This window comes from Tenrec ecaudatus, chromosome 2 (assembly GCF_050624435.1).
Source record: "Tenrec ecaudatus isolate mTenEca1 chromosome 2, mTenEca1.hap1, whole genome shotgun sequence".
In the NCBI taxonomy this organism is placed as follows: domain Eukaryota; kingdom Metazoa; phylum Chordata; class Mammalia; order Afrosoricida; family Tenrecidae; genus Tenrec; species Tenrec ecaudatus.
Genome location: NC_134531.1, coordinates 289,220,057 through 289,233,424, shown reverse-complemented (window position 1 = coordinate 289,233,424; position 13,368 = coordinate 289,220,057). Strand labels below are relative to the sequence as shown.

At 39.9% G+C, this 13,368-nt stretch overlaps 1 protein-coding gene across 1 annotated transcript in view; it reads right to left on the bottom strand.

The window, feature by feature from the left end:
* Positions 1–3,703: 3,703 nt before the first annotated feature.
* ATG3 (autophagy related 3) overlaps positions 3,704–13,368 on the bottom strand; it is a 34,947-nt gene continuing 25,282 nt past the window's right edge. The window contains exons 8-12 of the mRNA XM_075542533.1: positions 9,721–9,755; positions 9,310–9,465; positions 8,435–8,562; positions 5,812–5,880; positions 3,704–3,969 (exon numbers count right to left, since the gene is read on the bottom strand). Of these exons, the coding sequence (XP_075398648.1) occupies positions 3,888–3,969; positions 5,812–5,880; positions 8,435–8,562; positions 9,310–9,465; positions 9,721–9,755 (470 nt within the window). The 3' untranslated portion in view covers positions 3,704–3,887. The remainder of the gene's footprint in view (positions 3,970–5,811; positions 5,881–8,434; positions 8,563–9,309; positions 9,466–9,720; positions 9,756–13,368) is intronic.

Genomic DNA, 13,368 nt, shown 5'->3' with positions numbered 1-13,368 from the left:
TCTTTGTTACATTCCTCTCAGGCATGGGATAAGAACGCATTCATCGGGCCAAGCTAGCCCCAGCCACGGCTAGCACCATCAGCAGTTTAACTGAACGGTGGATCTTCCAGCCCATCATGATCTGGAAGCAAAACTCCAGACGCACTTGTGTTGCATTTATCAATTATAACCTTGATGGCCAAAAAAAGCCAACCAAACCCACTGCCATGGAGTCTATTCCAACTCATAGTCTCTAAAGGGTTTCCAGGCTGTAAATCTTTACAAGAACACAGCCTTTTCTGTCTCCTGAGAAGCAGCTGGTGGGTTTGAACCACTGACCTTTCAGTTAGCAGTTCAAGGCTTACTTGACAGCACCACCAGGGCTTCCTGTAGCTGAAGCTAATAACTCTTAAAGACCAAGAGTCAATTCTGACTCACAGTGACCCTTTAGGATAGAGCAGAACTGCTAAGTTTCTGAGACTGTAACTCATTCTGGGAAGAGACAGTCCATCTTTCTCCTGCAGAGTGACTCATAGGTTTACAACACTTGGGGATTAACAGTCCAATGGGTGCCTTACTTTAAATGAGCCATACACGTGCGCCTATGGGACAGTCCTGAATTACTGATGTAACCTGCGTTGAAAAAAAACTGAGTTGGTCACATTACAGGAACTGTACACTTCTTCCATAGTTCATGTCCAACTTTAAAAGGCATTTGAGATCATGTACAGATTTATGGCAGTGCATCATTTGATCTGCTGCTTCCACGTGCACGGATCGGGGACCTAATAAAACCTTTGACAACTTCAACCTTTCTCCATTTATCATTGGTCGTGATGAAGACTTTCTTTACATTGAGTTGTAATCCATACACGGCTGCCACCCTGGATTTTCCTCAGCAAGTGGTTCAAGTCCTCCTTCTTTTCAGCAAGCAAGGTTGTAATGATTTGTATCACGCAGGTTGTTAATAAACCTTCCTCCCACCCCGGTGCCACATTCTTCTTCTAATCCAGTCGATTTGTTCAGCACTGACTGAGTCAGTATGGCGAGAGGAGACAGCCCTGAGGCACACCTTTCCTTATTTAAATCACACAGTATTCCCTTGTTCTACTCAGACTGCCTCTTAATCCATGTACAGCACAATGAAGTGTTTTGGAATTCCCATTCTTCTGAATGCTATCTCTAGGTGGCTGTAATCCACCCAAATGCCTTGGCATAATCAATAAAATATAAGTAAACATACAACCAAGAGGCACTGACAATTACTGGCAATTGGAATGTGCAAGCTGGGAACAAAGGGAATGGTAGTTTAAAAAGACCGCCTCAAGGTTTCCCTGCTACTCATAACTTATTTTCAGTATCTGGCAATACTCTGCTGCCACTCATAGAATTTTTCTGCAGCCTATTCCTTCTTCGGTCTGTTCTTAGTTTTGGAGCTCTGCTGAACTCTTCACTTGGGATAACCCTGCCAGTATTTATAATACCATTGGCACTGCTCCTAGAATCACACAAGCCACCACAGTAAAAGCTGAACAATGGCGGGCTGTATGACACTGGAATCCATGGCAATTTAGGATAAGACATGATGAGCAAAAGCACTGAAGGCCGTAGATTTCACTTGACCATTCAGGGAAATCAGCCTGTCTCAGAAAGGTGATAATCCCATTCAGTCAAGAAAGAACCATCACAGCGGGGTGCCTCAAAGGTCTTTGTATAGAGAAATAGTGGGGGGCAACAGAGCACACGGAGACCATGGAAGAGTGGTGGATGGTTGACCCTTGCAATGAGTAATGTTGAGTGACTATGGGCAAGAGGCTGGCTTGAAGAATGAGCTAACTTTGGGGCATTTAACAGTGCTAAGGGAGTTTGTAATACTTGCCTGAGGACAGAAGCCAAGGGACCATGTGGCTGCTAGGCTAAGGACCAAACACAGAAGAATGTGGAATGGCTAGGAAGGCACTGAAGATAAAAGAAATGCATCTTTAACATTTCTGATCCTGAATTGTAACATATTAGCTTCCCCAGTAAACTCCATGATTGAGAGTACTGTATTACCCGTGAGGTCTATATGGCCACTGCTGTGAATTATCAAACCCAAGAGAATAGAGTGTAGGGGTGCCTTGGGAGGCACTATCCTAAGGCAAATGAAGTTGGAGGCTGGAGGATCTGCTTCAAAGGAATCATCCTTACACAGATGTGGTGCGGGATTCTCCTTCCTTTGTAAGGCTATAGGAAGTTAGATATGGCCTCTGTTCCATTTCCACTAGCAGGAGGGTGGAAACGTGCTTTATTCTACCTAGTAACAGATAAATGACTACTGACAAGGGGATGGGGAGGCTGTCTCCATTGGGTCCCATGGTTGAAAATCTCTATGGGAGAAGCCTCATCTTTATCGGGTAGAGTTCTGGGTTTGAACTACCAGCCTGACAATCAGTTAAGAGTCCAATACCTAAACCACAGCCCTACCAACACTCCTAAGATTTAAGTGGAAGAAAAATCACAGTATCTAATATGGGAGATTTAAAGGTATTGAAAATATAATTTCTACCAAGAAAGGTGATTATTTTGTTGGCTACATGAGCAAGCAGAATTTCTGAAATATATTTATTAGATTATGAATGTGCTTAGAGCTCCATACTATACCGTGTCATGTATTATACCTTGGTTCTGCCAAGCATAATTATGGAGATTTCTTTCAATTAGATTTCAATTGGGAAAAGAAAAAGAGAATGGTAAGTTTTGTCTGAAAGTGGCAAAAACTAAAGGCAAACTAAGGTTATGTTGAACATAGTAGGAGGGACAGTCCCTGAAGGGCACAGTGGAAAAGAGGAAAGACTCGCTGAGCTGGACTGACACAGTGGTTGCAATGATGGGATCAAAACAAAAATGAAGAGGGTGACACAGAACTGGGCAGTGTTTTGTTCTTTTGTGATACAAAAGATGCCTTTTTTATGTTCTAATATTCTACTATACTATGAAATATTCTATCAGGCAATCACAATACAAGAAATATTCCCACATCCTTAATAAAAAAAGATTGTTAGTATCAATTGAGTAAAACCCCCAAAACTCAGCACAAAGCAAGCGCTTTATACGCACCAGCTATTAGCAAATTGGAGACTTGGAGAGGGTGTGAGAGAAACAAAGACAGAAAAGAAGAAAAGGAAAGAGCTAGTACGCAGTCTATACTTAGTTCTGATACTACTATGAATTTTATTTCCCTAAAATGTGTCGTCGGAATTCTAAACCCTACATTTGTGGGTGCAATACACATCCAATGTAGTATGATACAATCATCTTCTGTGATCTAATCAATCCATTATGGCCATACTCGTATGGGATTCTAAAAATCTAATTATATATGTTTTAAAAAGACCAGACCAGACACAAAGATTCATAAACACAGGGAAAGATGGCAGGTCAGGATAAATAAAGGAACACCAGGAGCTAAAAGAGACTTGGGAAAGAACCCACCCACATGACCAAGATCCCCATTTGGACTTTGTCCCCAGAATTATGAGAAGTTCGTGTCTGGTCTTGAAAGGCACCCACTTGGAACAGTGTTTCTGCTACAGTAGCACTAAAGAAATTATGACACGCCATTACACATTTAGTACCTTCCTCCTAAATTTGAACCCAAACCCTTAGCTTTCTATAAGATACATTTCACTAGAAGAACTGTTATTTAGGACAACCCTTTTGATAAGAAACAAGAAAGACGATGTATTTGCACTCATTTTTATTAAACAAATAAGGCTGGTAGTGGAACACTTTTTTAATGCATAAACATATAAGTCCCTTTATTAGAGAAATTGTGTATATTGATGAATATGGTCAATAGTCACATCTATGGATTAATTCTTTAAAAATCAGAACCAGTAATTAGGATAGATTCTATGCTCTCTTCATTACATTGTGAAGTGTCTTGTGTAGTCATATTCTATTGTTGGAATGACAGCTTGTACAAATTTCAAGAATATTAGAAGATACCTGAAGGTCTTCAGCTAAGGAAAATAAGATTTTTTTTTCAAAGTTCAATATTTTAAGCGAACACTGCAATTTTCAATCTTTTATTAAGCAACAATTTCTCAGAAAAATCATTCCATCCTAATAAATTTTAAGACAAAAATATTAAAGGAATCATATTACAGAAATTCACTCATACAGATTTGTATTTATTCAAAACGAAGGTCTCTGTAACGTTGTCTCTACAACTTTAAAACTGTTTGAGGACCAACTGCCATCTAACATTTTCATTTGAAACTTGTTAATAAGTAAGAGTTGCTATACACATCAAACCCAGTGTTGTCAGGGCAGCTCTAACCCCCAGTGGCACTTTAAGGATGAGTAAAACTGCCTCATGGTTTCCAGAACTATCCATCTTTCAGGGAGCAGAGCCCAATGCATTTCCTCTGGAGTGAATGTTGGACTCCACCTGCTGGCCTTTCAGGTATGTAACCACTAGTACCACTCAGCCCAAATATTTGGATGTAAACATAGGAGATAGCTATTTAAGGAGAAAAAGATCCCTTGACTGCTGAAGCATAATTTAGAGAAAATGGATAGACTAAAGAATATAAAAGCACTGACGTAAAAATTCAAAAAGCTCACTATCATCAAGTTGTGCAGACTCGTGTGACCTTACAGGACAGCGCAGAACTGCCCCGCTGAGTTTCCGAGACTGTCACTCTTGAGGGGAGCACAAAGCTTCATCTTTCTCCTGAGAAGCAGCTGGTGACTTCAAACTGAACTTGGAATAAGTAGCAAAATACGTAATTCACTATGCTACCAGTGGAAATCCTCCTTAAAGACTGCTTCTAGTTAGTCTGTGTCCTTGCCAAAGAATCTGTTATGCCTGACTGTCTTGAATGAAATCTTGTATTTTTCTACATTCTTTGGTATATTACAACTGGACTTAATTTTTACTGAGGGAACCAACTGAAACATAAATGCTACAACAATGTGTTACAGAATGTCAAGAGCAAATTTGGTTTGCACTATAAGTTCATATTTGTTTCACCATTAAATCAGATGACATTTTCTCTTAAAGGACACACTGGTGAATTACACCTGGACCCTTGAGTGTACATGTAACACTGAGGAGCATGAACCATCAAGTCTAACAGGAACCTAGTATCAAATGAATTCAAAGTATCTGGCATCTGAATAATTGATTTTAACAAATCCCTGCTACAGGTGTATGTACTTAGGGATCCAAGACTTTACTTGAATAGTAACTTTAACGTATTACTCTTATCAAGGTCAGGAAACTAAGTAAAGTAACTCTCTCTCTATATATATATATATAAAATCAATCAGGGTGTTATGACCTGGTGGAATTAAGATTCTGACCTATGCTCCATTCACATTACTTTTTAATTAATCCACTTGCTGCATAATCTAACTTTGCTTCTATGGAAAAAGGAAACAAGGTACCATTCTAAATTGGAAATATCTGTGATAGGGCAGGAATAATCATGATGAGCACAAGTCCTTAATGGACATAGTGGTGAATTACTCACAGACCCTTTAATCTATGTGTAACAGCTTATCACAATATAATACTTTCCCAATAAAGTAGAGACTTCCATTAGGGCAGGCTTCCAGATAGGAGGGACCAACCCAAAGGGGTCATGGGTACTGTCTAAAGATGACATTCCAACCCAAACCAAACCCACTGCCATTGAGTCAATGTGGGCTCATAGTGACCCCGTGTGGGTTCTGAAACTGTACAGTTCCCAGACTGCACTACTGAGCCTCCCCAAAAGGGGGCAATCACATCCTAGAGCCAATCTGCCACCAATCACACACACACCCATCAGGTAAGGATACATATGAACACCAAGTTCTCCCCCTCCTTCTGCAACTGTTTCAATAATTTTCTTCATCACTTCAGCATGTCTAGAACCAAAAGAATAAATATTATTGTATTCAATTAAACCGAAATCATTTGAAAAGGAAGTCTGTGTAGTAATTTACCCTATTAACAGTGAATTCATTTTTAAAATATAACATTTACACTGTGAAATATACTCTCCCTGCCTTTGCAAGAAGCCAGATTGCCCAGCCATGCAGGCAGTGTTACTGGGGGAGCAGGTGAATTTTAAAAGCTGTGGGATTCACTGTGAACACAATGGACACACAGCCAGCTTTCTTATCAGAATGGGGAGTTAGGCTGTGGAAAACCAGAGAAAAGAAAAGCCATGCCAGGGAAGAGCTACATACTCTGTGAAACAAAACAAAACACACTGCCATCTGAGTTGATTCCCACTCAGAACGACCCTCTAAGACAGGAAGAACTAGCTCTGTGGGCTTCGGAGACTGTGCCCTTATGAGAGGAGAGTTTCTTCTTTATCTTGGGAGCAGCTGGTGGTTGCACACTGGTGATGTCAGGGCTAATATGCCAACATGTAAAACTACAATGTCAGGGCTCCTCAATTTAGTTCAGGGAGGGTCAAAAAGGATATGCAGTAAAAGTTAGTAAAAAAAAAGAAAGAGAGAGATTGAAAATCCTAGGATTCTGACTGCTTAAATATTTAGCTGAGTTGCCCCAAAGGGCAAACTCAGTCCCGGGAGAAAGACATCAGGCTTGGTAAAGCAGTGGGGCAGCCCCTCAACAGGATGGACTGACGCAGTGGCTGCACCAAAGGACACAAACCCAAAACAACGGTGAGGATGGCGCAGGACGGGCAGTGTTCCGTGCTCTGGCACACAAGGTACCTGGTAAGCTGGAACCGACTGGAGTGCACCTAAATAACACAGCCCAAACTGAGAGGCTCAAAGAAAAGCTTACTAGTATGAGGGAAGAGTATTCATTATTTTCCACTTTGCCCTAATTGATATGAAAATATTTATATATTTTAAATACTTCTATTTAGAAAGAAAGTTTTTGTTTTATGTAAGTATTTATCGTAAGCTTGTCTTATACACAAATCTTTTCAAGGCCATCTGGTCTCTCTCCTGTGCTAAAGAAAACAGCAATATACAAATGTCACTGGGCATACAGAGTTAGAATCTTGCATGCATAAGAAGGTTATAATGCCTCTTAAAGACTTATTACTATAAACTTTGAGACAGAAGCAATTAACTGAGAAGATTAAAGTAGACATATTAACCTTGGAGATCTGAAGGCATATAAGATGGCCCATGAAAAGGCCCCAAAAGGTCTATTAAGTCTCATTTTGTAGACCTCTAGTCATACTACCATTCTGTCCCTGAGATAAGTCACATTTGTTAAAATGTTTAAAATTCACGTCAGTTTAAATCATTGTCTCCCTTCAAGTCAGAGGAAAAGTTACACCTCTCAGAAAGAGATGTGCTTCCGTTTGATAAGCACAAGCCTAAAACCTAAAGCCGTAAGAGGAACCAACAGAAAAGCTCTGAAACATGACTACCTTTCAGATAATGGATAAATCAAAACTAAAATTCATGAATGCTGCATCACTTGTCGCTGCTAACAATGGTTCCTAACAGTTCTTGACATAGAAAAGCTGGAGGAATGGACAAGGCTTTTTATGAGGCAGAGCTGAGGAATAAAGATGCTACATAAAGTGAAACAAATATTAAAGTTTCCGTTTTTCCTTGAAAGAGGGAAAGGAGGTGGGAAGGAAAATAAATGTTTCATCAAGCTGGTTAATGAAACACTAGAAGTTTCATTAAAAAAAAGCTACCAGTATAAAATCAGTAGCTGAAAGCTAATTATTAAAAATCAGTAACAACGAATTATATGCCAATAAAACATAATTTTTTTCAAAAGGTAACACCAAAAAATGACACTATAACACCATTTTTAAAAAGAAAGCTCTTAATAACATAAGCACATAGCCTCTGCCTCACTATTGGCAAAAAGAAAGTCCCACTGTAATATGAAATTCCAAACAAAGCAAAAGCTAATGCATATATAGAACTTAACAATTAACTTAAATTCTGAACCTGGGCAAACTCTGCCTTGCGGTACAGTACTAAGGACTCAGAAACAGACCAGTTAGTCTAGGAAGATTATGATTTAGATGAAATTAAATTATTAAATGGATTTTATTTGTAAGCTTCAGATTTCTTAACTGAGGAATAAAAGAAATGGAAACCCTCATATCACACTGCCCAACCAAAATAATCATCTAGGAAAGTACATCGTCAACTTCATTCTCTACATTTACACTACCACAAATGAGTCTTTCAATCCAAAACAGGATTTTCCAATCTATTTTTGGAAAACGGTATAATTCACATCACTCTCTAAATAAACACACATGCATTCTCAATATATTAAATTTAACTAAATGAATTTTCCTCCCCCTTTTCTTATACTTGTTTGAGCATAAGAACATTTCTAAGAAAAGTAAAAGGGAATTTTATTTGCTTATTAAATAAATCTTTAATGTTAGGGCATTCCATTAATAGCTTCCCAAGTAGCAGACAAGCCGCACATACGAATATACACAAAATATGAACAAACCTGCACGGGTGAACTGAACACATGGGCGGTGGTGGAAGGTGAGGGTGATCTTCAATGGTTACTGTTTTCTTCACATGATCTTGACTGATGTCTTCATACATATGCTCAACTGCTAAGGGCTGCCGTTGCTGAAAGCGCGCACGCACGCGCACACACACACATGCACACATGCCGTACAGTTACTGGTGAGAAACTTTTAGCCTAGAATCTCAATGTTTATAACCTCTCTATCCTCCACTCCCATAAGGATTTTCACCTCCAATTTAGAATTTCATACTCTTCAGAAACACCAGATTTTTTAGGAAAAATTCACAGCTCATTTGTATCAGGAGGCATGTATAAGCAAATTATATGACATAGCTACCAACTTACTGCAATCAAGATCCCACAATAAACCAGGTTCACAGCTGTCAAAATATTTTATAACTTTATAAATCATTGTTTAGGCCTTTGTTCCCACTTAAACTGTTTCTTTCAACTATTCTTTTTTCATTTAAATGGTTAAAAAAAGTATTTTCTCTCAAGGAGAACAAAAACCATACAACACAATCAGTGGTAAAAGACTCTGCGTACCACAAATGTAACCCCTCAAACAAAATTTATCATGCGCCAGGTTCAATCTCCTTACATTTTGAGGGGATCAAATCAGAAGCCAAGGAATAAATATGCAACAGGCTATTTTCTGTTTAAATTTTACGGGTATTGCACTAAGCAATTCAGCTTCTTCAAGATCTGAATTAAATTTTAAGTCAATCATCCAATCGATATAAGAGAAATGATTTCTGAAACTTCAAAGAACACAAGGTACAAGGAGATAATGATGGAGGAATTGAGTCCAATGATCTAACATGTTTATATTAAAACAATTATTTTACCTCATCATAGCCAAACAACCATAGTCTTGGAGTCCGATAATATTTATCGTAAGTGATGTAAAGGTCGTACGTTCTGGTTTGCAAGATAGCATCTTCGCCTCCAATATCAGTTTTAGCTTTACAAGCTTCAACGATTGTCCTCGTGTCTAGGGTAGCCTAGCATATCATAATGAGAAAAAAATTAGTACATTAGAATTTATATGAAGATGACATTCTAGAAAATTAAGTTTTCCCCATAATATATACATGTTTCCTATAGTCAGAAATACATAAAACTCAAAGGTAAAATCATGTTATAATCAACGTGAGCGTGCAAATAACGACATCTTTGACACACCAAAATGTTATTAGTAAGAACACTAATCCCTGAGTTCATTCATAAGTTAACTTAAGAAAATTAAATTGACAAACCTCATCTGTTTCCAACAATCCACTCTCTTCATATTCTGTTACAAAAAGCAACAAAAGATTGATCAAGCCCATGATAATCCCTAAATCAAGTTATATTGCTTCAGATTATTATTCAAATGCTGGTTTTTGCTTTTGTTTTTTACTAAAGATACCAAATAGATTAAAAAATGACTAGTTCTGTGTTGCCAAAATAGTAGAGACTTTATAAAATCTAGACAGAGTCGGTACACTTTAGTCTATGGTTCAGCACATCAATAATAGCAACTGACATAATGACACTGTAGACTCTCTAGTGACTATACAGTATATACAAGATTACTTATGCAATTGCATAAACAGTGCTTGTTGAAGTCATCTGTGGCCTCCACTTTGCTGTAAACAGATCTTCCTTTCTTGGCGGAGGACTGTCATCTATGAGCTTTCCTCCCAACGCACGGTTGTGCTCCTCTACGCTGCTCTCCATCTCTTGCACACCCCCCCACTGTGACAAGGCAGAAGCCACCAAAGGCTCGGCTGTTGCAGTCTCTTACTTAAACTTAATCCCTTTATGATTGAGAGCAGCTATCATCTGAAGGCTATGACTCCCAAATTTACTCCCTGACTTCTGAGCTAGATAGCTAATTGTTTGCTTCATGTCTCCACTTGAAAGGGCATCACATAATAGGTTATATCACAACTGAGCTTCTTATTCCTAGATTTTTCTCAGGAATTGGCATCATTCTAGAAGCTCAAGTCAAAAGCTTTGGCATCATACTTGACTCCAAGTCTGACTCATATCCCAAACCCTATCCAGCAGCAAATCCCCTTGGCCCTACCCTCAAAACACATCCACAATTTGGCTCATTCTTATCACTTCCGATGTCACCATCTTTGTGACTATTATTTACTGTCTAGAATCCAGTGCTTCCCAAGTAGGTAATACAATTCAGGGGGCCACAAAAGCAGATACCCACACTTTAGCCTGCATTATTGGGCTGCCATGCAAACGCTTTTAATTGCCAAGGGGACACTGAATAATTTCGTTTCTGAATAGGGGGAGTAGGACAAATAAATTTAGGAACCTATGGGCCCTAGATGATTACATTAGCCTTCTAATTACTATCCCATTCCTCCCTCTTCTATTCATCCTGAAGTCAGAGGGATTCTGCTAAAATGTTGAATCATCTCATTCTTCTACTTAGAAGTATTGTACAGAAGACCTCCATTGAGAATGTGTCATTTGAGAAAAGTTCTCATGTCACTCCTGTTTCTAGTTCTCGCTTACCTCTGACTCTCCCTCTCCCTCTGCTGGTAGACAAGAGTAGGCTCTATGCTATACTTTATATAGCCACCTCCGTCTTTGTCTCTTCGCCCAGAGGCCCACGTAGCTCATTCACTCACTTCTTTATGAGCTTTACTCAAATGCATATTCTCAATGGAGTTCTTTTCTGACCAACCAATTTAAAAAGAGCAGTACTACTCAATCCTGACCAACCCCTCAATATTTTTTTTCTGTAATAGTTATACCTATCTAACAAAATATGTATTTTACATAGCTCCTGCTTTTTGTTTGTCTTCCCCAATTACAAGGCAAACGCCATGAGATCGCATCTATTGCTTTATCACCAGCATCTAACACATAGATACTGAATAACTAAAAATCTGTGAAGTAAAGTGTGGGAATTAAGTCCCCGTTACACGAAGAACACATTAAAGTGGATTTGAGCCAGAAGTCCACATAAAGCAATTCTCCCCTCACACTGTCCAAAGGAAATATGGCAAACAAGCTAAGAGGCTGTCAGATATCGAGGGAGCCCTATGGCTTGTACTCGAAAACAGGGCTTTTCTCATAGCATTCTCCACACCTCCCACCCAGGCCTTGACAAGTGCATGGCATCCACACAAAGAGTGCGTATAAGAAGACGACAGGCTCGTTTTTTGCTAAGTGGGGGACAACCAGGAGGAAAGAAGATGGAGCAAACAGATCTGAAGTTCACAAGACCTGCCTGGGAGGCTTGGATATGGAGGTCCCGAGCACAGAGGTGGCATGTGCAGTTGCTTTGAGCAATGTGCGGTTGCTTTGAGCAAGTTTGGTACATGTAATTCTTTCCTATTTCCTTGGAAATACAACTGCACCATGGAAACAAAGGAAAAAAACTTACAAGAAGTTAGGAACAGGTACAGAAGTAGGTTTCATGAGGACCTGGAAATAATTTGGGTAACAGAACTAAAAGGTAGTTTAAGTCAAGGGATTCTGACAATTAGGCTATATTATTAACCCCTCATTGGCAATCTGCTGACCAACTTACCAAGAGAGTACATCAACTCTAGTTGGCAGTATCTTCTACTTCCACCTGTATAGAACATCTCCACCTCCGCCCTCAATTCTAAATAGTTTCTGGATTAGCAACCTTACACATTCCAATGCCTGCCCCATTTCACATTCTCTCCCTTTCCCCAACTACCTCATTCTGCCTCTCTCTCTCTCTCTCTCTCTCTCTCTCTCTCTCTCTCTGGGCACAAATTCCTATTTAAATATTTGCAGAGAATCGGAATGTATACTTCATTTTCCCTGTTGCACGAACTTTAATGCCACAGCCACAGAGTACATAAATTTCCAGAACTTGAAATCACGAGAAAATAATGAAGTCTCACTAAACAGGAGTTGGGAAAGAGGAAAAGAGCCCCAGAAGACTAAGGATACAGTCCAGGGAGGAGGAGGAACATCCAAGGTCACAGAAATCAAGGGAGGGAAAAAGGAAGAGAAACGGTTAACAGAACTAGATGTGCAGAGGATGAGGACAATGTTAGTGTGATTGAACGGAGAGGTAACCTTAGTGAAGAAATGCTGCAGGCAGCTAATTAAAACGTGGCTCTTCAAGTCAGTCTGTCACTCCCACCAAAAGACCTTTTCCTGATGGTCTGGGTAAGAGAAGGTGGGAGAAAATACTGCGAGTTTTCCGTTGTGAGCGCTTGTTAAACAGTCACTGTGCTTGCCAACTGCTGAGTACAAACTGAGCCCTCTAAGCAGCAGAAAGGGGGCCCTCACTGTTAGCTAGAGTCAGGAATGCGTCTCTGGACCTGGAGCCTCCTTGATCCCGAAGCTAGCTGTGACACAGCAGGGTGGCAGAGAAGATGTAGCAGAATCAGAAGCTAGATCATACAACAAAGTGGTGGACTCCCTGATGCACAGAGCAAGTAAGGCTGAGTGCTGTGGGGCAGGATGCTGGCTTGTGAAGTCAAGTGCTTATGGGCAGCACTAATTTGGAGCTGGGATTGCTGACTCTTGAAGTTGGAGCAGCCGTGTGGAGACCCTGCCAGCACTGAGATGCTTACGCACTCACTGACTCAGCTTTCCTCCTGCAGTCGGCATCACTGCATCTGTTTTGAGATGGAGGAGGACTTTGTGGGCTGGTGTTGGACATATGGGTTAATGGGTTAAGTTCCCAGAAGCACCATACTCTAGTTAAACCTCAACCAAAAGGCTCTTGAGCTCCAACTTGATGTCAGCAATCCCAGCTCTCCCTAATGTTGGACTTGTGGGCTTGGGCAGTACTGTGTTGGGATGTTTTCTTGATGTACACTTAACCTTTATATAAAACTCTCTCTTATACATGAGTTTCTGTGGAGTTGTTTCTCTAAAGTACCCACACTAACACAACCTGCATC